General features: G+C 41.5%; 1 protein-coding gene across 7 annotated transcripts in view; it reads left to right on the forward strand.

Moving 5' to 3' along the window:
- The window catches only part of LOC106151744 (uncharacterized), a 27,842-nt gene continuing 2,338 nt past the window's right edge, over positions 1-25,504 (forward strand). Inside the window, exons 1-6 of one of the 7 annotated variants that reach the window (XM_087018886.1) lie at positions 1-1,707; positions 15,713-15,842; positions 16,390-16,534; positions 16,892-17,046; positions 17,322-17,556; positions 18,410-18,561. In XM_087018886.1, coding sequence (XP_086875012.1) covers positions 1,406-1,707; positions 15,713-15,842; positions 16,390-16,534; positions 16,892-17,046; positions 17,322-17,556; positions 18,410-18,561 — 1,119 coding nt within the window. In that variant the 5' untranslated portion in view covers positions 1-1,405. Of the gene's footprint in view, positions 1,708-3,914; positions 4,089-6,139; positions 6,288-7,015; positions 7,206-13,129; positions 13,266-13,628; positions 14,816-15,712; positions 15,843-16,389; positions 16,535-16,891; positions 17,047-17,321; positions 17,557-18,409; positions 18,562-25,504 lie in introns of those variants that run through there. The other 6 variants (XM_087018888.1, XM_087018887.1, XM_087018890.1 and 3 more) reach the window with 6 other exon arrangements.

Below are 25,504 nucleotides of genomic sequence, written 5' to 3' on the forward strand. Positions count from 1 at the left end.
GACTGGCGCGGTGGCTATTAAAACCCTCGCCGCAAGACTTGTTTTGTCTTTTATGTCAAGAAGAGCAAAGTATTTACAAAGCCTCGTTATCGGACATACGCCGTGCAAATACTCAGGTATGTGCCCGCATGAATGAGAGGCTCTGTAGAGGTCATGTTTACTCGACCACAGTGAAGACAAGAAGCTGGCTCAGTACACGGAGTAGATATCATGTGGCAGACACACAGCTGTTGCAGGACAATACGAGGAAAACTCATCTGGTAGAAATAGGAGGAAAATAGCCTTGATTACATTCAGAAAAGCCTCGGAGGTTTAGGGCGCAGAATCTGTCTTAATCTGTTTGCTTCACGCGAGGGCATAGTCATACAGTAACGTTGCTGAAATTTCCCTCTGGATTTTGATTTAACGTACACTAGGATTCAATTTCATTGTACTCGGTATCAATGCACTGAGGTAGCTATAATATCTATACAGATTCTATGAACTCACACAACAGACGTGAAGTACGGAGATCGTTTTCCAATTACGACAAACGTGAATAATTTGACCTTTCAGGGGTTTCAGTTTGGTGTTTTTCCGTTTTTCTTCTGTTAAAGAATTGGCTCCCCACAGGGAGACATTTAGGATCATTTAGGCGCGTTCTATCTGCAGTTAAAGATTTCTTGGTGAACTTGTGAGGGCAGTGTGCGGAACACGAGTGCTGTCTTTGTAAGCAGGGCCGGGCAGGATTAAGACGCGTACCTTGGGTTAATGTTGTGACGCTATTGTGATATTTCACACAGGTGTAGCAGACCGCTCACTGTTACCATTCAGTTGAAAGACTTCAGCAACAAATGCGCGTAGTGCCCTACTGGCCGTATACAGACTTAAGAGTTACACAAGAGACGCTAGTCAGACTGACAGTGGACACTACCGGACAATACCGGACAACAGAGAGAACACAGCAGTGCATACACACAGCCCTGTAGACATCTTAACTCGGTCAGCTCTGAGAGTATACATATTCAACATCACATGAATATAACCCGTATGTGGTTGTTAACCTTGGAAAACCACAATATTAGCAGCAGTAGGTGGTACTCTCACAGTGGTCTCTAGCTTACACTTCAGACAGCCAGTTCCGGCCAGTTGAACACGTGTTCTCAACCTAACACATAGTGGTGTATGTGCTGTGTATTGTGGTACAAACTTTGAACACCAGATATTTCACCAGTCCTTGGCCCCCAGATATCTGACAGGACAGGACAGGGATCTCCTTTAACTCTACGACAGACTACGCGTTAACAATCCTGGGGAGAACAGCGTGTGTGGTTCTCTAGATGTTACCAGCGTCTTCATAGACCCCCCTCCTTCCCCAACCCACCCCCCTCAGAAAACTGCTGAACCCTGTGGTCTCAGTGTTATAATGTGGTCCCGGGAGGGGAGTTTCTCACGGTGGATGTCACCCTCCGGGTCCCAGACCTCCCTCCCCTACTACGCCCGGCCCCCCTGGGATCCCGCCACGCTCTCCAGGAACAACTCGGCGTCCACGTTCTCGTGCGGCGGCTCAGACCCGACGCTGGCCAGTAGCGTGGAGGGGGCGACCACAGGGAATAGGTCCAGGAAGAGCACGCTGCTGTCTCCAGCCAGGAGTATCTTGAAGACGGTGAGGAGACTGAGTGGCCGGAGTGGAGGTGGCGGCGTCACGTCACGGGGTAAAGCTACACAGTGAGTATGCTGAGAGAGAGAGAGAGAGAGAGAGTAGGAGGGAAAGAGAAAATGAGAGTGGGGAGAAAGAGGAGGAGAGAGAATGAGGGAGGGGGGAGGGGAGAGAGAGAGAGAAACTGTTATTGGTTATGGTAATAGTATGATTTAAATGAACAGCGTGCCTTTCTTCGATGTATTTCCACTCCCTGCATACTCGTAGGATAAGAGTGTTTATATAAATATATGCTATGAATGAACGTTCACGGTGAACTGCTTAGATACATCTCCCGGTGCAAACAGCGTAAGTAATCGTCCATTTACCTCGTCCATCAACCTCATTTTATGTAGTTATCTGTAAAGTGAGTGGAATTCAGGACCAAAGCTGTCAGGTGTATTGTGGCGTGCAGTGCCTGTCAGGTAGAAAATGAAGCTGAAATTGGATTAGAAAGTGATAAAGATCTGTCGCTGATCCCCGACGCCAGGTGTGACTTTATGATGGTCGCGTTCAGAACGGGGTTTTAAACATGTTTTCAATCTTACGTGGTCAACTACAGTACAACCCCCTCCGAGCCCTGCTCTGTAGTTGCTCAGTCACCGCGCCAAACTCTTTTCAAAACTAACCCGTGTGAAGCCCGGGATGTCGGGAGGTGTCGGGGGGGAGGGGGGTAGGGGGGAGGGGGTCAACAGCAGTAGCGTCTATACACTGGCTGTAGTTAAGACTAAAGCCACCTGTGTTCAAACCGCCCTGAGTGCGGACTTACCGAGTTAGCACATGACGTGACAGCCGGCCTTAGCAGCGATGCGTGCACTTCTTTGTTAACAAGAGAAAAAAAAACAGACAACGAAAAACCATTAAATATGAATAAGAACAAAATCATATGACTGAAATAAATTTTAACGCGCAAATGTTTAATATGAAATGTTGCTTTGCCTTTGAACAAATACGCAGTAGCAAAACAAAAATATGGAGATACATTTTCCTTACATATATGCCTCGTACGAAGCACTTATGCAAGTCATACATTACAATGTAGGTAAAGTAGGGACTTCTAGAGGAGATTTATATATAGCGTGTAGAAACCATCTGTAGACAGAATATTGTAAACACCTACGTGTACCACTTCCCAGTGAGGTTATAAATGGACGAATTTCTCACAAATAATTGTGATGTGCCAGATTGTTTTTAAACAATTAAAATATGAATTCCTTGCTGCTTGATACTTGTATTTTCTTCAGTAACAAACCAGATTTAACAAGAAAAAAGAAAGGATGAAAGTCTAAGTAACCCTTGGGGCTTTTATGTGAGCTGTATATCGAAAGAGAAACAAACTATAAACCCTCAATGGTCAATATCACGACTCAGAACCAGGTTAACACGAGAACGCCTGTGTGAAGGAAGTATAGGGAAGAAGAAACCTGTGATATTAGTGTGCTGTGTGTTCCTTACCAGGAGTAATTTTTTCCATACTCACCTCGTGAATGGCTGCATTGGAGTGCTGCTGAAACTCTCCGTTTAAGCAATAAATAAATAAATAAATAAATAAATAAATAAATAATCAATTAATCAATTTATATATTTATTTAGTAATAGAAATAAAAGATAAAAACAGCACAATACCGCTGAAATAGTGCAGGAAATCGAATGGAAGGCCACGAAGACTCGAGGAACGCGGGACATCCTGCTTTAACCCCCCTTACCTGCCCGTACTGTACGCATTTGTAATGTTTGTTCTAAAACAAGTTTTATCTGATCCCATTGTCATCTTCAAACACAAATTTTATTTGATACCTATCTCATCTTCTCTGTGACAAGGCATAAGACAGTACATCACAGACGCCGTGGTTAAACAGGTCGCGACCTTAACAGGGCGACGCCGCATCCTCCGCCTCCGCGGAAAGAAATAAACAGCATTTTTTACTAATGACGAAGGTTAACAACTCGCAGAACAAGCCTGTGCGCTGCGCTTTGCTGACAAAAATAACCCATGAGCATTCTAGCCGTGTTCGTAGTGAAGAAGATGAACTGGGAACCTTTACAGAAGGAGTTTGTAGATGAACTTCACATTTTTCTGCTTCCCGTCTGGAGTTGTCTGCCGCTGTTCTAGATACTGGTCCCTTCACTGGACGAGGACGACATCTAGTGTCTCTTCAGAGAGAGAGAGAGAGAGAGAGAGAAAGAGAGAGAGAGAGAGAGAGATTCAGCAGTCTACCGAGGATTTTAACGTTCTGTGTACGATATTTACATGGACCTGGAGTTTTACTGCTGGACTGTATTGCTGTAATAAATAACGTGAGGTGTATACTGTATTCTGATCTCTACCTGCGAAAACCGTCATGTCATTACTGCTAAGACGCGAGAATGTCCGACGAAAAGCTGGACATAAACTTCGGGAAATCATAAGGTTAGTTGGTTGACAGAGTTGTTTAGTCATATTCGATTATTTTAATCAGTTTAAAAATAACCATTCAGCTCGTTTGGACCATGGGTGGCTCGTGATATGACAGTAAATGGTGGATAAAATGGTAAACATTTCTTCTACTCTATTATTCCAAGCTTATGAAAATGGTAACGCCTTACCACCATTATATGATTTCTAGTAGCGGGCTGTGTATGGACGCCGAATTAACGACTTCATGGTGCGATCATAAAAATGCCTGCTAGGTATACCTACTGAATTTTATGATTTTTTATACATATTGTATGGGCGAAGGTTTATGGTCTTGGTAGTTCTCTGGTTGACACTTTCTAAAAAATCATATTCATTTTTTACCAAGCAAACTGTATTTGAAAGAATAAACTGAGTCTGGTCCGGATTTAACACACTGTCTGACAGAGCTCTGTTACAAATATGCATATATCATAGAGCTTTTGAACAGCTAGCAGACTTCAGATACACAGTAGATCTAACAATATTACGAGAAAGAAGAGATAGATTGATATGGCACGCACTCAGCAAGCGCATCTAAACCTCCCTTTTGAGTAGAGAATAGACTAAACTATTTTGGAACAGCTAGAAGATCTAGCTAGAAGATAGAAGGCAGAAGGTAGAACAGTAAGAAGGTAGAAAGTGCATTTAGCATATTACGAGAAGTGAGAGATAGATTAATATGCCATACACGTTCGTTCTCACAGTGCTAGCACATCCAAACCTGCCTTCTAGGGAGGAAATGGATTGAATTATTTTTAGTTTGTAAACGTCGGACTTGAGGCCAAGTTTCTGTCACCGTGATATATATATACATATATGTTTGTTGTCTTTAAATCATTTTAATGGCGTAAGCGGACACGATGTAAATGTTAATGCCGCTCATGCAAATGTTTACGGGCTAAGGTCCAATATATGTCGGATTCCAGTTAAGGGTGATGTATCTGTCTATATGAACATCAGCATAGTTATCCAACTAAAATACATCTACTGAGAGGGAAGATGCGGACAAATTAGTCACGTGATTATTCTACTTAAATATTAAAAGGAAACATCTGAATCCGGAAAAGAGCAGAACACCAACTTGGAACCACTCAAAAAGTCGTTGCATTTATTTTGTCACCTCTATATAAATGTTACCCTCCCACTGTCGCCTTTAGACTTTAGTCGGCGCTCAGTACGTACAGACCTTGGAAGCCTCGTCAGTTGACAGCATGTTTTACTGATCGGTTAAGTGCTATTAGTTTATATTGGTTTACCGAGAATTGAAGTAAATATATTTAGATAAGCCTTATATACGCGCCATAATAAATGCAGCTGATTATATTGACTAAATGTACATTTTGTTGATGTACAAAACACTTAAAGTCAACTTAATTTTCAATCGGTGTAGATAAAGCAATAAAGAATAAGCTCTATTGAGCTGCTGGGTCCACTTCTACCCAAACAACTCGATTTATTATATAAAGAGATCAAGAGAAAGCAATGACTATGGCAAAGTGGATTAAAGAAATATTTATTTAATAAAAAGGAAACGAATAAAAGATTAAGGATGGATTAAGTAAATGAAATCATTGGGTGAGAAAGATTGACAGTATAGTTCGACTGACAAGTGAAATGTAAATATATAATGTGATTACGATATTTTATTTAAAAACGGTATACATCTCAAGTCAATATGTACTCATGTTAGAACAAATGCAGCTCTCGGTGTCAGCATGATAAATGATACATGGAGATATAAAGTTGAAATCAAGAAAATGACAAAAACCAACACTTAATTAGGACGCCAAAATACTTGAAAAGGTACGTGCGTTGATCATAGTGATGACTTATTTCATAATAAGAGGCGTAGATGTGAAGAGTGAACACTCTGCGCACACAATGTACGCGGTATGTGAGCCGCATGTTAAGTACACTAGGAGTGGAGACACACATCAGGCAGGAAGTTAACTCACTACACACACATTATGACCACCTGGTATAAATTGACGTACATTTAGTCTGGAGTTTGGCGACTGTTCTCGCGGTTTAAGGTGCTTTGTGCGTCCACTCCAGAACTGTACATATGTTTGATAGCGGCAGACATGATGGGGATGTTGTCGATGACGTCAGAGACGGATTTCACCGCGTGCAGGGTGATGGCATCCGGTTAAAGGTGGTCCGGTGGTTGAAGTACGTATTTGGTTGCAGCCAGGTGTACATGTAGTAATTGCAAATAAGAATAGTATAGTGGTCAGAAAGATTTGCGAAGACATTGAAGAGAGGGCCGAGACAGGAGAGAATGTCACTAGTGTCCATTACCCCTATTCTATCAGAAAGAGATATTTTGATCCCCCCCCCCCCAACCCCACCCCCCATCCCCCGTCTTTGTGGTTGATGAAGTGTTACTCCCTAATGTCCTTGGAATACTCTGGTGTCAGGAGGTCAGCAGGGGGACAGTGGAGTGTCCGTGGAATACTCTGGTGTTAGGAGGTCAGCAGGGTGACAGTGAAGTGTCCGTGGTATACTCTGGTGTTAGGAGGTCAGCAGGGTGACAGTGAAGTGTCCGTGGTATACTCTGGTGTCAGGAGGTCAGCAGGGGGACAGTGGAGTGTCCGTGGAATACTCTGGTGTTAGGAGGTCAGCAGGGTGACAGTGGAGTGTCCGTGGTATACTCTGGTGTCAGGAGGTCAGAAAAGAGACAGTGGAGTGTCCGTGGTATACTCTGGTGTCAGGAGGTCAGAAAAGAGACAGTGGAGTGTCCGTGGTATACTCTGGTGTCAGGAGGTCAGAAAAGAGACAGTGGAGTGTCCGTGGTATACTCTGGTGTCAGGAGGTCAGAAAAGAGACAGTGGAGTGTCCGTGGTATACTCTGGTGTCAGGAGGTCAGAAAAGAGACAGTGGAGTGTCTGATTACGTGTAACCGTGTCACCCAACCTTCACCAGAACAATGCTCAAACTGGGAGATTGCCAAGGTCAAAAAATAAACTAATATATAGCGTCTGGTGCGTTTGACGTGGGGGTGAGTCAGTGTAGAGGTGTACAAGGAAAACTGTGGCACAGTGGTGATCTCTTCCCAGTCATGGTGGTATACAAGAGGACACTGAGAGAGTAGGTGATAACATCTTCATGTCTGCTTTGTGATAGAAGACTGTTGCTTCAATATGTTGAGTACATTTACTGGTCTAACTTGAGGTAAGGTGTGCGCGTTTAGTTCAGACACCTTCAAAGTGACCGCAGCGCTTTAATGTCAGTAGATAGCTAAACGGTAAGTGATATTAGCATCGGATGATGTTACATGTATACATGTCCGATAACGACCCCTCCCCCTCCCACCGTCCCCTCCCACCCTCCCCTCCCACCCCGTCCCCTCCCACCGTCCCCTCTCACCCCCCTCCCACCGTCCCCTCTCACCTCACCCCCTCCCACCATCCCCTCTCACCCCACCCCCTTCCACCGTCCCCTCCCACCCTCCCCTCCCACCCCGTCCCCTCTCACCTCCCTTCCACCGTCCCTTCTCACCCCACCCCCTTCCACCGTCCCCTCTCACCCCCATCCCACCGTCCCCTCTCACCCCACCCCCTTCCACCGTCCCCTCTCACCCCACCCCCTCCCACCGTCCCCTCTCACCCCACCCCCTCCCACCGTCCCCTCTCACCCCACCCCCTCCCACCGTCCCCTCTCACCCCACCCCCTCCCACCGTCCCCTCTCACCCCACCCCCTCCCACCGTCCCCTCTCACCCCACCCCCTCCCACCGTCCCCTCTCACCCCACCCCCTCCCACCGTCCCCTCTCACCCCACCCCCTCCCACCGTCCCCTCTCACCCCACCCCCTCCCACCGTCCCCTCTCACCCCACCCCCTCCCACCGTCCCCTCTCACCCCACCGGTCGAAGACGCCGTAGACTGATGTCTTCTGTTTTTTTCTATCAGTAGGAACATCCTTCTGCTCGAAGTTTAATTTTTATGTACAGACACAGATGTGTCTGTACATATTGCCATCACCTGCGTCTGTCGTCGCCGTCGCCGTCGCCGATGCCGATGCCGATGCCGATGCCGTCGCCGGCGCCGTGCACTTTCCTTGTAAACACGATAAGTGGAAGGCAGTTTTACTTTTTGGCTTTATATTTACAGAGCTGATGAATATTCATAAAAAGCAGGTCAAGTTCGAAAATCAGCATGATCGGGCCATTATTGTAGAAGTTATGCTGTTTTTTCACTTTTCAGCATATATGCAACCTTGTAAAGACATTTTAAGGAAAACCGTTAGGCCTGTTGTCATGAAACTCACAGGGGTAATCAATCTTACTAAAACGCAGGTCAAATTCGAGAATCAGCATGATCGGGCCACTATTTTAGTAGTTATGCGGTTTTTTCATTGTTCAGCATATATGCAACACTGTAAACACAATATAAGAAAAACAGAAAGCCCAATTGTCATTAAACTCACAGGAATGGTCAGTCTTACTAAAACGCAGGTTGAGTTCGAAAATCAGCATAATCGGGGCATTATTTTAGAAGTTATGCTGTTTTTTCACATTTCCTCAGATTTCCTCAGATTTAATTCTTAGGCATGTTAATAGCCTTATTATTTAAGTAATAAGATATGTAAAAGTGTTTGTTTGACATTTCCTGCATCTTTACAACATTGTTAGTTGATTATGTAAAAATGATGGTAAACTTGTTATCATGTATTGTGTAATCAAGTGTCAAAAACGGAAATAAACTCATATCATTGCAGTTTGTCAGATTCAATCATCCACTATGTTCAGAATCTCAGAATGGAGGAAATTGGACATTTAACACTGTTCTATTGATACTTTTCTCATCTCATCAATTTTCTTAGTTGGTCATAAAAAAATGGCAGTAAAATGTTTATTTTGTTTTATGTTAAAAAAGTGTTAAAAACGGAAATAAACCTATTTCAGAACAGTGCTGTCTTGTTTACATTTTGGCATTTTCAAGATGTGACTTTGAAGTTCCATGGGCCTGAAGACCTTTGCTAGTCACATTTTCTGAATATCTGTGATACTAATATTTTATAATTAAAAATTAATGGTCATTATGCTGTTAAACATTATGTAATATTGCATCAAAATTTGAAGAAACCCCTATTTTGGGCACTGCTCCTATGATGACCATTTAAGGGAAATCATGTCACTTACTGTTCTCAAACTTACAGGAAAGAAACATGGGTCTAACATACAGCTTCAGTAGGCAATGCAGTCTGTTTGGTAAATTTTTCTGGCAATTTAACAGTTTTTTGTGAAAATTTAATTTTTCACTTATTGGCATTTTCAAGGTGCGACTTAGAACCTCCACGGGCTTGAAGACCCATGCTAGTCACATTTTCTGAAAATCCATGACACATATATTTTAATATTAAAAATTGATGTATTATGCTGTTAAGCATTATGTAATGTTGCATCAAAATAGACGAAAACACAATTTTTGGTGCTTCTGCCATGATGACCATTATGGGAAAACCGTGTTACTTATGATTGTCAAACTTTCAAAAAAGAAACACAGGATTAAAATGCAGCCCGAGTTGGAAAAGCAGTCTTATTGGCTTCTTTTTCTGGAAGTTATACATTTTAGTGAAATATTCATTATCTTTTTGGCATATTCATTGTGGGACTCGGAGCTCCCATGGACATGAAGCCGGATGGTAATCACATTTTCTACATGTTCATGCTATTTATAGTCAATAATCAAAAATTGGTGATAATTATTCTATAATTTATTATGTAATGTTACATCAAAATTGACAATAATCTTTTTGCACTGCTACTGCAAACATTATGAAAAGAAAACTGTGTTATTTATTATTATATTTAACTTATGAGTATGATTTTTAGGATTGGCATGCAGTTCAAATTAGAAAGCCAGGTCAATTGGGTCATCATTTATTATTGAATTTTATGCAATTTTGTGTGAAATTTCATTTTTCTCATTCTGGCACTTTCTAAGTATAAACTTGAACTCTGATGGGCCTGAAGCCTTATGCTTTTACTTTCGTTGGTGTTACCTGTTGTGCAAAATTAAAATTTGATGTTGACTGTGCAGTTAAACATAATGTATTATTGCATCAGAATTGGTAGTCTCCTATTTTGTGCATTATTGTTTTGTGTTTTTCTTAAGTTGTGACTTATGGGCCGGAAAGACCTTTGAGAGGGTCAGTCTGTAAATTTCCCTTGGGTATCACTTAGCTTATTTCAGTGTTGTAAAGTAATTTGCCTAATTAATCGGCCATTAAATGAGATTACATAAAGCACACTTGTTGATATTTCCCTGTAAACTCCCATAGGTTAAGCTCTCTGCTAGATTAATAATAAGGAAGCAGTGATAATTATGCAGGTGAATTTTGTTTAATATTGCAAATAAGTTTTTAATATATATATATATATATATATATATATATATATATATATATATATATATATATATATATATATCAAACTCAAAGATTAAAAGTTTGAATAGCAGCTTCATTGGAATTATATTTACCTCTGCCAAGGAGGTTATATTTTCAACCGTTTGTCATCAACATAACTTAAAGTTATGGACCGATTTTGCTGAAATTTTCAGGAACTGTCGGAAGTGGGCCAAAGAGGACAATAATCAATGATAATCAACAATTGCTACCTTGGCAGAGGTCTGCACTCTCGGAGCACTTTTCTAGTTTTGTTATGTTTTCCTTTATAATTTTTTCTCAAACACTTGCATTTGTGACTTTTAACTCTCATCCGCCTGAGGCTCTGACATTTCTGTATTTCCACATAAGCAGTTGTATTGTTTTTTATGTCTTTAAACATTATGTTACTTATGTAATATTATTTTATGCACTGTCATCATTTTTCAAATATTGAGACTTTCATCATGTGAATTTAAACTCATGGTCCTGAAACTGTTATCTTATTGAAAGGGTAGATTGAGACCATCTTCTGGGTCTTCCGGAAGACAGTCAGGTTATTAAGTTTATATTGCCTGGTATCTATTTTTTCTTCTGTTGGAAGACCATCAAAATGGAGGATGGATCAAAATAGATACTTTGGAATACTGTCAGAAAATATCTCTGGGTCATGTTATTGACCATTTTACCTGTTGTGCATGATTAAAATTCAGTGTTGACTGACAGTGCTATTATAAGCATTATTTATTATTGCATCAAAATTGACAAAATGACCTATTTTGCATCTTTATTTTCTGTTTTTTGTCTGTACATTTGACAGCTTTGCTGCCTTGTTATAAAGACCAATCGACCAATTTTGATTTCACTGTCTTCAGACAGACTAAAGACATTAGACAGCCAGTGGGACGAACATATACCTGATCTTGTGGCGTCTTTGATAGTAGTATTACGTATTACGCGCGATCGTAGATCTTAGTTTTACCAATTTGGATTGAAGCCAAGACATTTCACCGAGTCAGCATCTTACCTGTAGCGTAGACTCAGACATTATACGCACACTTTCACGTACACAGGTGTGTTCATTTTAACAAACACTTAATAACACGATACTGCGTGCCAATACGCATCATAAATAATTTCCTTTTCATTTATTTAGAGTATCTATCTTATAGATATTTTGTACATAACATCTTTTTTTATTTATTTTTATGTTTTCACTTTTGGAGTCAGAATTAGAGGAGTGGATACACTGTTATAAGGCTTGAAGCTCCTAATAAGTAACCCATATCTGGGAAGAGATCAAAGTAGAATGTTAACACTATCCCCGTGTAACTGCCGTTATACCTGTTCATTGATAAACTGCATGGTAGTGGTACTAACTGCCACCTGATACCAGGGCTTCTAAAATAACAGACTACTAGCGCCCCCTGTGGTCAGAGAGTGGTACTAACCACGATATCTTAGTACTGCTGTGACATCAGATAGCAAACCGTGCCTAGGATGACATCAGCTATATGTACAGTAGACTGGTTACACCCCATTCACTGCTGAAGTGGAGTGTTTACTGTTTATTTCATTGATAAACATTGTTACCTGTTGCTGACAGGTACAATACTACAAGATAATGCGAGGCAGAGATATTGTCGCCATCACAGTACTCTAAATGAGCACGTTTTTTATATATAGTACATGTCTAGACGGCGGTAAGGGGACGGGACGAAAAGTGGCAGGGCGGGGCAGGGGCGGGGTAGGGCCGGAACAGGGGCGGGATAGGGGCGGGGCAGGGGCGGGGCAAAGCTGTCAAGACAGTGCGGGGCGGTGGCAAGAAGTCGGGGTATCTGTCAGAGAGTAACACCGTGACAGCCGGATATTGAGATATGGAGTCAAAATTATATTTATGTCCGAGATTACCTCATATATTTGATGTGTTATGAAGATACAGGATGACTCAAGTTACTATAATAGTATATCAGCATCATCGGCTTACAGAAACCAGGGGCGGATTCAGGCCGTCTTCTGGGTCTTCCGGAAGACGGTCAGATTTTCAAGTTTACATTGACGAGTATCTAATTTTTTCTGTCGGAAGACAGTCAAAAAATGGAGGATGGATAAACAAATATAATATGTCCGCCCCTGGAAACATAGGCCACCGATAGGCACCAACCAAAGCGGATCTTTATCATGGGTCCTGACAAGGACACAGTTAATTAGATTATCTGTAGGGAGGCAACTTACGAATCCCCAGACGTTAAAATGTTATCACCGCTGATTTTCCTGTCTTTTTTGGGTTGTGGTTGATATTTAATAGAGCATCTGTAAATATATTTTCCACCTCTCTAAACGACGACTTAAGCATGTGTGTTAAAAGAGCTGTTGTTCACACTAGATGTCCCCGCTCTCCCTGTTGAGATAACTCTGATAACGTGACAATAATTATTTACTTCACTCGGTGTAAGTACGCAATCAGCAGCTCGTATCTTATCGCGGTGTTTTACACATTTGTGTGCCAGCTTAAGTCCGAGCTCAGCGATAAACAAACCTGTAAACAGGTAATAATTGTCGCCAGTTATTTGTTTGAAAAGTTGTAAAATAAATCCTGATTTTCTTATCGACATCACGACAGCTCTGCCCCCCCCCCCTCCCCTTCACTCAGGGTATATATACTGCAACTTTTACACTATAACAACAAAACAACTGTGCCACGCCGTCATTATGGCTTGGACAGACGCTGAGAGCGAACTTGCAGACAAGTTAAACGGGTAGGTGTACGTGTGCTGTTGCAGCGTCTCTTTTTCTTCTTTTAATTAGTTAACATCATTAGTGAAACGATGTGGCAGGTACAGCTCATTTCACGGTTTCACATTTTTGGCAAATTTGAAAAAATACATTTTCACTTTGCAGCTTTATAAGTTGACATACAGGTGTTGTAAATTTTGTCTGTGATTTGAAAAAAAGAAAGTTCTGGGTGTGCCCGTCCAGAGATGATGTGGTGAATTTTTTTTTTTTTTTTTTCGTAAGATTGAGTGGCATCTCTTATTGGATAAAAATGAGGCTGTTTGTTTGTTAACAGCTTTTAATGGTGGAAAGTTTGAGAGGTCGCCTTCCTCTACATCCTCTGGTTTTACTTTAATAAGGTCATATCAAGTTAAAGTCATCTTGCAAATACTATATTGATAATGCTTTTTATTTGAATGATATGACTGCGTAACACATATGTACTTTACTCAACACAGCGTATCTGTGGAGAAAATGTATATAAAAGTAGGCAGGCCCGTGGCCAGCAATTTCAGAGAGGGGGCTCGTTTTCTGAAAAAGTGGACCTTTACCATAAAATCGTCATGTACACGGATCAAATTTTACCCAGAGTGAACCTTTTCCCAGCAAAATAGAGTGCTTCTTTCGAACCCTCCCCCACCCCCACCCCCGAACGGTCCTGGCAGGTCATCTGCGTTATAGTACAATCCCTCCCAGCCCCCGGCTACTGTCTTGACTAATTGGCCTGATTAGATCACTATCCCAGTCACTTCCTGGGGAAGATTTCTTTCATTTCTAGCCCGAGGACGAAGCGGACTAACATTACAGAGAGACGCCGTCTCGCCTAAAGCAGCCTTATATACCGAGTTTAAAAATTAGGGGGAAGTCGTTGCTTCTTGATGAAGTTATATTTTCATGTACACATTTTCTGAGCGAACAGTGGTGAATATTTTCTCACAATAACCCCGTAGTACCAAATCTTATTGTTGTCTACGCCCATTTTGTAAACAGGTGGACTAACGAGACAGGAAAAATGCCAGCAGCGTTCCGCTTCATAGAATCCAATGAATGGTGCCGCTGTCATTTTCACACAATTATGTTCAAAAGAAATTTACATTTATTTTCAATAATATTTTGGAGATAAAAACATATGGCTAAGGGAACTTCTTGGCGTCCTATAGGATTATGTTAAATAAGACGCGGGTAATTGTCACTGTGTGCGACTCCGCACTGACGACTGACGTAGATTTCTTTGAATATTTTGTTTACTATTTTACATACAGTGAATTAACGCACTCCGTCATACTACTGCAGTTACTGCTGATTACAGGGCAATTAAACATTATTATGCCTATCACGGACGTGCTCTCATCACATATGCAAATTAGGTGGTTATATTATGTGTGAGAGATTAAACATAGTGACACATGTGTGGTACAGTGTAAACGTTAAGGTGACAGGACGCAGTGTCAACTAAAGGTGCACAAGACAGCAGTTAATCCGACATTATTTGCGGGAATTCGGTGCTATAAAACGTGAGTTGTATATAAACAAAGTAAGTTTAGTGAGGGAGCACTTAATGTGATCCACTGTCATGTTTCACATCCAGCTCTTTGTTATGGTCTAGAACTGTGGTACTGGTTTATATGGAAATATTCACACACAAGCGCACGCGCACATACACACACCTACGCATGCACGGCGTCATTGTGACTTAAGTTCTTTATGACCATTTTTTTATAACCTTCTGCTTCAAAAGACGATCCATACTGTGGTATTCCTGAGACAGCGGTGTCAGCTGCTAATACTGTTAGTTCTAAACTGATGCTATCGTAAACCGCCCGCAGGAAGACAAATGAGATATCCAGATAACCGCTAAGTAAATCAGCAGAAGATGATTTAACAACAGCTTCCTTAGTATGAGAGAGAGAGAGAGAGAGAGAGAGAGAGAGAGAGAGGTCACAGTTTTATGATTAAAATGTATTCAGCGCTTGTGTTGTAGAATGTAAATGTTTAACCTGAAATTATTTCATGTCACTGACATTGTGTTAAGCTTAGTACACGCTATGCGTCGTATCTGGAGTATTTTTATCACTGAATTACGCTCCATTTTTGAATAGGCTCAAACAAATAAATGCTTGTGAAAATAGTGTTGTCAACATAAAGGTCGCATACTGAGGTTAATAGGCGCACCTGTCAGTTGTTACCTGTTTTGTAGACGCGTTTTTTACTAGTAGAATATCGTATTTCCTTGTCGCCACAGCCAAAAGAAGAAACAAAAAAATACTTATATTACGCTTTTGACGGTTTGCTACGAGTCGAAAATTCCTTGGGCTGTTTTGTTTTATTTATTCATTTGAATAAAAATTACTCTTATCTTTGTTAGATAACTTGTGTCCCTATCTATGTCTTATTGTCAATGAATTCCCCAAGTTCTGTGTTTTATTTCCAGACGCCAGAGTTCTGGTCAAGTCAACATGAAGGCTGTGAGTCTGATGCTGGCAGCAGTTTGTGTGGTGTTACTGGCTTCCATGGCAATAGCCTCGGCCTCGAAAGATACGATAGAGGAGGCCACAGTCGAGGTAGCTAGGTCACCTGATTTTATCCAGTGTTGCTATGACAACATGAGATATGTTATAGTTAATTAACATTTCGTGTTTTAAAACAAGACGAATGAATCAATACATCTTAGAACAATCTGATAAAAAAAACATTAAAATGTCAGTATTGCCACAGGTAAGAATTTGCTGTCCAGTCAATGCGAGCGTCCTATCTCGCCTTGTATATTTTAAATATTTATATTTGCATGAGTGTTTATGATGCTGGCCGTGCTGTACTCCGTGAATATTTGTATATGAATATTTTATATATTTATATATATAAAAGTGTGTACGGTATCTCATGATTCTCTCTCCAGGTGGCGCTAGCTGTGCTGAACTCTATATCAGCACTGTGGATATTTGTATATTTTACATATTTATATATGTATTAGTGTGTATGGTATTTCATGATTCTCTCTCCAGGTGGCGCTAGCTTTGCTGTACTCTATATCAGCGCTGTGGATATTTGTATATTTTATATATTTATATATGTATTAGTGTGTATGGTATTTCATGATTCTCTCTCCAGGTGGCGCTAGCTGTGCTGTACTCTCTGTCAGCACTGTGGATATTTATTACACTGGTTCTGGGCTGGACCAAGAAGCTGACTGTGGACCCCAGATATCTCCATCGCAAGAATAACCGGTTGTCCTTCCAGAAGATCGGCGCTGCAAGTAAGAAACTGTTACCGACGTCTCCATCGGTTGGACTGTAGTATTAATATTTAATTTACCAAGTTAACACTCAGCCAAGCCATATCATTGTGTTATATGTGAGAAAGTGTGTTAGCTGTGACATTATAGTAAACCAATGCTGTCTGTGGACACATGTGAGCCATATCATTAGGTTAGCTGTGACAAAGTGCCTTAGCTGTGGCATAATAATCATAGTAGAAGACAGTAAGGTTTTACTTCGTGTATGTTGTAACAGTGTGTTAGATGTGACATTGTTCTTGTACAATGCACTCGTTCAATGTTGAGACAGTGTGTTAGATGTGACAGCAGGCGTACACAATATGTTCTACATTTCAGTCTTCGGTACCGGTGCTATGTTATACAACGCCCTGAGAATAGCGGAGTTTGTTGCTGAGGACGCAGCCTGCAGGACAGTGGAGTATGTAGTGGTATCTGTGATGTCAATCCTCTTCACTTCTCTGCAAGTTTACCTCATCCTCATCTATGCCAAGGTAAGTTATGCTAAAACAACTGAACTCACTACTAGTCCTAATCAGTACTACTGTTGGACTTGCAAGTTTTGCCATAATTTAAGTCCCCTTTATTGTAGTATTTGGCTTCCAAATATGCTGATACGAAGAATCGATCTTAATTAAGTTAGATCTTGAGCAGAAGAAGCCTTATCTGAATTTGATTTTAGCTGTTCACAGAAAAGTAAAACGCTTTACTCTCTCATGAACGCAATTCCCACATTTAACCCGGTTAATGTTGGTATTTAATCTCCTAGGTAACCATCAATAACGGTAAGCTGGTGCCTGTATTATCCCGGTTCGGGCTGATGCTAGTCCTGGCCACCAATATCGCGGTTTGGATCATTACCACCATCTCGGAGGCCAAACACACGATGGAGGTCGAGCTGAAGAAGTCATCTGTGAACTACGACAAGCCACCTGTACCTTACACGTACACCAGTCCACGCCCTTACCTGTATAATGACTCCAGCACCATATCTTATCATAACAGTAAGTGTTTGATACACCAGTCCACGCCCTTACCTGTATAATGACTCCAGCACCATATCTTATCATAACAGTAAGTGTTTGATACACCAGTCCACACCCTTACCTGTATAATGACTCCAGCACCATATCTTATCATAACAGTAAGTGTTTGATACACCAGTTCACAACCCTTACCTGTATAATGACTCCAGCACCATATCTTATCATAACAGTAAGTGTTTGATACACCAGTCCACACCCTTACCTGTATAATGACTCCAGCACCATATCTTATCATAACAGTAAGTGTTTGATACACCAGTCCACACCCTTACCTGTATAATGACTCCAGCACCATATCTTATCATAACAGTAAGTGTTTGATACACCACCCCACACCTGTATAATGACTCCAGCACCATATCTTATCATAACAGTAAGTGTTTGATACACAACCCCACACCTGTATAATGACTCCAGCACCATATCTTATCATAACAGTAAGTGTTTGATACACCAGTCCACACCCTTACCTGTATAATGACTCTAGCACCGTATCTTATCATAACAGTAAGTGTTTGATACACCAGTCCACACCCTTACCTGTATAATGACTCCAGCACCATATCTTATCATAACAGTAAGTGTTTGATACACCAGTCCACACCCTAACCTGTTTAATGACTCCAGCACCATATCTTATCATAACAGTAAGTGTTTGATACACCAGTCCACACCCTAACCTGTTTAATGACTACACCACCATATCCACCACGCCGACCATCAAAACGTTGGTGGTCTAATGTAATTGCAACCAACTATAATAATCGTTAGTCTACGGTATATTGCAAAAACGTTTCTGATAAATTTTCAGGTTCAACAGGAAACGCTAACCACTCTTCCCATGATTCCTCGTGTGACCACAGTGGCGCCTCCTACCAGAGTACGTTTGCGTCATACCTGTACCCGTGTGTCATCGAGTACAGTTTAATCTCTGCTACCACCGTGTTCTTGATCTGGAGTAAGGTACGGCTAACTCTATGTGCTAGTATCTATGTTAAAATACACCCACCACCACCGTGTTCTTGATCTGGAGTAAGGTACGGCTAACTCTATGTACTAGTATCTATGTTAAAATACACCCACCACCACCGTGTTCTTGATCTGGAGTAAGGTACGGCTAACTCTATGTACTAGTATCTATGTTAAAATACACCCACCACCACCGTGTTCTTGATCTGGAGTAAGGTACGGCTAACTCTATGTGTTAGTATCTATGTTAAAATACACCCACCACCACCGTGTTCTTGATCTGGAGTAAGGTACGGCTAACTCTATGTACTAGTATCTATGTTAAAATACACCCACCACCACCACCGTGTTCTTGATCTGGAGTAAGGTACGGCTAACTCTATGTACTAGTATCTATGTTAAAATACACCCACCACCACCGTGTTCTTGATCTGGAGTAAGGTACGGCTAACTCTATGTACTAGTATCTATGTTAAAATACACCCACCACCACCGTGTTCTTGATCTGGAGTAAGGTACGGCTAACTCTATGTGCTAGTATCTATGTTAAAATACACCCACCACCACCGTGTTCTTGATCTGGAGTAAGGTACGGCTAACTCTATGTGCTAGTATCTATGTTAAAATACACCCACCACCACCGTGTTCTTGATCTGGAGTAAGGTACGGCTAACTCTATGTACTAGTATCTATGTTAAAATACACCCACCACCACCGTGTTCTTGATCTGGAGTAAGGTACGGCTAACTCTATGTACTAGTATCTATGTTAAAATACACCCACCACCACCGTGTTCTTGATCTGGAGTAAGGTACGGCTAACTCTATGTACTAGTATCTATGTTAAAATACACCCACCACCACCGTGTTCTTGATCTGGAGTAAGGTACGGCTAACTCTATGTACTAGTATCTATGTTAAAATACACCCACCACCACCGTGTTCTTGATCTGGAGTAAGGTACGGCTAACTCTATGTGCTAGTATCTATGTTAAAATACACCCACCACCACCGTGTTCTTGATCTGGAGTAAGGTACGGCTAACTCTATGTGCTAGTATCTATGTTAAAATACACCCACCACCACCGTGTTCTTGATCTGGAGTAAGGTACGGCTAACTCTATGTGCTAGTATCTATGTTAAAATACACCCACCACCACCGTGTTCTTGATCTGGAGTAAGGTACGGCTAACTCTATGTACTAGTATCTATGTTAAAATACACCCACCACCACCGTGTTCTTGATCTGGAGTAAGGTACGGCTAACTCTATGTGCTAGTATCTATGTTAAAATACACCCACCACCACCGTGTTCTTGATCTGGAGTAAGGTACGGCTAACTCTATGTGCTAGTATCTATGTTAAAATACACCCACCACCACCGTGTTCTTGATCTGGAGTAAGGTACGGCTAACTCTATGTGCTAGTATCTATGTTAAAATACACCCACCACCACCGTGTTCTTGATCTGGAGTAAGGTACGGCTAACTCTATGTACTAGTATCTATGTTAAAATACACCCACCACCACCGTGTTCTTGATCTGGAGTAAGGTACGGCTAACTCTATGTACTAGTATCTATGTTAAAATACACCCACCACCACCGTGTTCTTGATCTGGAGTAAGGTACGGCTAACTCTATGTACTAGTATCTATGTTAAAATACACCCACCACCACCGTGTTCTTGATCTGGAGTAAGGTACGGCTAACTCTATGTACTAGTATCTATGTTAAAATACACCCACCACCACCGTGTTCTTGATCTGGAGTAAGGTACGACTAACTCTATGTACTAGTATCTATGTTAAAATACACCCACCACCACCACCGTGTTCTTGATCTGGAGTAAGGTACGGCTAACTCTATGTACTAGTATCTATGTTAAAATACACCCACCACCACCGTGTTCTTGATCTGGAGTAAGGTACGGCTAACTCTATGTACTAGTATCTATGTTAAAATACACCCACCACCACCGTGTTCTTGATCTGGAGTAAGGTACGGCTAACTCTATGTGCTAGTATCTATGTTAAAATACACCCACCACCACCGTGTTCTTGATCTGGAGTAAGGTACGGCTAACTCTATGTGTTAGTATCTATGTTAAAATACACCCACCACCACCGTGTTCTTGATCTGGAGTAAGGTACGGCTAACTCTATGTACTAGTATCTATGTTAAAATACACCCACCACCACCACCGTGTTCTTGATCTGGAGTAAGGTACGGCTAACTCTATGTACTAGTATCTATGTTAAAATACACCCACCACCACCGTGTTCTTGATCTGGAGTAAGGTACGGCTAACTCTATGTACTAGTATCTATGTTAAAATACACCCACCACCACCGTGTTCTTGATCTGGAGTAAGGTACGGCTAACTCTATGTACTAGTATCTATGTTAAAATACACCCACCACCACCGTGTTCTTGATCTGGAGTAAGGTACGGCTAACTCTATGTGCTAGTATCTATGTTAAAATACACCCACCACCACCGTGTTCTTGATCTGGAGTAAGGTACGGCTAACTCTATGTGCTAGTATCTATGTTAAAATACACCCACCACCACCGTGTTCTTGATCTGGAGTAAGGTACGGCTAACTCTATGTACTAGTATCTATGTTAAAATACACCCACCACCACCGTGTTCTTGATCTGGAGTAAGGTACGGCTAACTCTATGTACTAGTATCTATGTTAAAATACACCCACCACCACCGTGTTCTTGATCTGGAGTAAGGTACGGCTAACTCTATGTACTAGTATCTATGTTAAAATACACCCACCACCACCGTGTTCTTGATCTGGAGTAAGGTACGGCTAACTCTATGTACTAGTATCTATGTTAAAATACACCCACCACCACCGTGTTCTTGATCTGGAGTAAGGTACGGCTAACTCTATGTGCTAGTATCTATGTTAAAATACACCCACCACCACCGTGTTCTTGATCTGGAGTAAGGTACGGCTAACTCTATGTGCTAGTATCTATGTTAAAATACACCCACCACCACCGTGTTCTTGATCTGGAGTAAGGTACGGCTAACTCTATGTGCTAGTATCTATGTTAAAATACACCCACCACCACCGTGTTCTTGATCTGGAGTAAGGTACGGCTAACTCTATGTACTAGTATCTATGTTAAAATACACCCACCACCACCGTGTTCTTGATCTGGAGTAAGGTACGGCTAACTCTATGTGCTAGTATCTATGTTAAAATACACCCACCACCACCGTGTTCTTGATCTGGAGTAAGGTACGGCTAACTCTATGTGCTAGTATCTATGTTAAAATACACCCACCACCACCGTGTTCTTGATCTGGAGTAAGGTACGGCTAACTCTATGTGCTAGTATCTATGTTAAAATACACCCACCACCACCGTGTTCTTGATCTGGAGTAAGGTACGGCTAACTCTATGTACTAGTATCTATGTTAAAATACACCCACCACCACCGTGTTCTTGATCTGGAGTAAGGTACGGCTAACTCTATGTACTAGTATCTATGTTAAAATACACCCACCACCACCGTGTTCTTGATCTGGAGTAAGGTACGGCTAACTCTATGTACTAGTATCTATGTTAAAATACACCCACCACCACCGTGTTCTTGATCTGGAGTAAGGTACGGCTAACTCTATGTACTAGTATCTATGTTAAAATACACCCACCACCACCGTGTTCTTGATCTGGAGTAAGGTACGACTAACTCTATGTACTAGTATCTATGTTAAAATACACCCACCACCACCACCGTGTTCTTGATCTGGAGTAAGGTACGGCTAACTCTATGTACTAGTATCTATGTTAAAATACACCCACCACCACCGTGTTCTTGATCTGGAGTAAGGTACGGCTAACTCTATGTACTAGTATCTATGTTAAAATACACCCACCACCACCGTGTTCTTGATCTGGAGTAAGGTACGGCTAACTCTATGTGCTAGTATCTATGTTAAAATACACCCACCACCACCGTGTTCTTGATCTGGAGTAAGGTACGGCTAACTCTATGTGCTAGTATCTATGTTAAAATACACCCACCACCACCGTGTTCTTGATCTGGAGTAAGGTACGGCTAACTCTATGTACTAGTATCTATGTTAAAATACACCCACCACCACCGTGTTCTTGATCTGGAGTAAGGTACGGCTAACTCTATGTACTAGTATCTATGTTAAAATACACCCACCACCACCGTGTTCTTGATCTGGAGTAAGGTACGACTAACTCTATGTACTAGTATCTATGTTAAAATACACCCACCACCACCACCGTGTTCTTGATCTGGAGTAAGGTACGGCTAACTCTATGTACTAGTATCTATGTTAAAATACACCCACCACCACCACCGTGTTCTTGATCTGGAGTAAGGTATGATTAACTCTATGTACTAGTATCTATGTTAAAATACACCCACCACCACCGTGTTCTTGATCTGGAGTAAGGTACGACTAACTCTATGTACTAGTATCTATGTTAAAATACACCCACCACCACCACCGTGTTCTTGATCTGGAGTAAGGTACGGCTAACTCTATGTACTACTATCTATGTTAAAATACACCCACCACCACCGTGTTCTTGATCTGGAGTAAGGTACGGCTAACTCTATGTACTAGTATCTATGTTAAAATACACCCACCACCATCGTGTTCTTGATCTGGAGTAAGGTACAGCTAACTCTATGTACTAGTATCTATGTTAAAATACACCCACCACCACCGTGTTCTTGATCTGGAGTAAGGTACAGCTAACTCTATGTGCTAGTATCTATGTTAAAATACACCCACCACCACCACCGTGTTCTTGATCTGGAGTAAGGTACGGCTAACTCTATGTGCTAGTATCTATGTTAAAATACACCCACCACCACCACCGTGTTCTTGATCTGGAGTAAGGTATGATTAACTCTATGTACTAGTATCTATGTTAAAATACACCCACCACCACCGTGTTCTTGATCTGGAGTAAGGTACGGCTAACTCTATGTACTAGTATCTATGTTAAAATACACCCACCACCACCGTGTTCTTGATCTGGAGTAAGGTACGGCTAACTCTATGTACTAGTATCTATGTTAAAATACACCCACCACCACCGTGTTCTTGATCTGGAGTAAGGTACGGCTAACTCTATGTACTAGTATCTATGTTAAAATACACCCACCACCACCGTGTTCTTGATCTGGAGTAAGGTACGGCTAACTCTATGTGCTAGTATCTATGTTAAAATACACCCACCACCACCGTGTTCTTGATCTGGAGTAAGGTACGGCTAACTCTATGTACTAGTATCTATGTTAAAATACACCCACCACCACCGTGTTCTTGATCTGGAGTAAGGTACGGCTAACTCTATGTACTAGTATCTATGTTAAAATACACCCACCACCACCGTGTTCTTGATCTGGAGTAAGGTACGGCTAACTCTATGTACTAGTATCTATGTTAAAATACACCCACCACCACCGTGTTCTTGATCTGGAGTAAGGTACGGCTAACTCTATGTGCTAGTATCTATGTTAAAATACACCCACCACCACCGTGTTCTTGATCTGGAGTAAGGTACGGCTAACTCTATGTACTAGTATCTATGTTAAAATACACCCACCACCACCGTGTTCTTGATCTGGAGTAAGGTACGGCTAACTCTATGTACTAGTATCTATGTTAAAATACACCCACCACCACCGTGTTCTTGATCTGGAGTAAGGTACGGCTAACTCTATGTGCTAGTATCTATGTTAAAATACACCCACCACCACCGTGTTCTTGATCTGGAGTAAGGTACGGCTAACTCTATGTACTAGTATCTATGTTAAAATACACCCACCACCACCGTGTTCTTGATCTGGAGTAAGGTACGGCTAACTCTATGTGCTAGTATCTATGTTAAAATACACCCACCACCACCGTGTTCTTGATCTGGAGTAAGGTACGGCTAACTCTATGTACTAGTATCTATGTTAAAATACACCCACCACCACCGTGTTCTTGATCTGGAGTAAGGTACGGCTAACTCTATGTGCTAGTATCTATGTTAAAATACACCCACCACCACCGTGTTCTTGATCTGGAGTAAGGTACGGCTAACTCTATGTACTAGTATCTATGTTAAAATACACCCACCACCACCGTGTTCTTGATCTGGAGTAAGGTACGGCTAACTCTATGTACTAGTATCTATGTTAAAATACACCCACCACCACCGTGTTCTTGATCTGGAGTAAGGTACGGCTAACTCTATGTACTAGTATCTATGTTAAAATACACCCACCACCACCGTGTTCTTGATCTGGAGTAAGGTACGGCTAACTCTATGTACTAGTATCTATGTTAAAATACACCCACCACCACCGTGTTCTTGATCTGGAGTAAGGTACGGCTAACTCTATGTACTAGTATCTATGTTAAAATACACCCACCACCACCGTGTTCTTGATCTGGAGTAAGGTACGGCTAACTCTATGTACTAGTATCTATGTTAAAATACACCCACCACCACCGTGTTCTTGATCTGGAGTAAGGTACGACTAACTCTATGTACTAGTATCTATGTTAAAATACACCCACCACCACCACCGTGTTCTTGATCTGGAGTAAGGTATGATTAACTCTATGTACTAGTATCTATGTTAAAATACACCCACCACCACCGTGTTCTTGATCTGGAGTAAGGTACGGCTAACTCTATGTACTAGTATCTATGTTAAAATACACCCACCACCACCGTGTTCTTGATCTGGAGTAAGGTACGGCTAACTCTATGTACTAGTATCTATGTTAAAATACACCCACCACCACCGTGTTCTTGATCTGGAGTAAGGTACGGCTAACTCTATGTACTAGTATCTATGTTAAAATACACCCACCACCACCGTGTTCTTGATCTGGAGTAAGGTACGGCTAACTCTATGTACTAGTATCTATG

Source organism: Lingula anatina, chromosome 8, assembly GCF_051362555.1.
Source record: "Lingula anatina isolate TDL-2025a chromosome 8, LinAna3.0, whole genome shotgun sequence".
NCBI lineage: Eukaryota > Metazoa > Brachiopoda > Lingulata > Lingulida > Lingulidae > Lingula > Lingula anatina.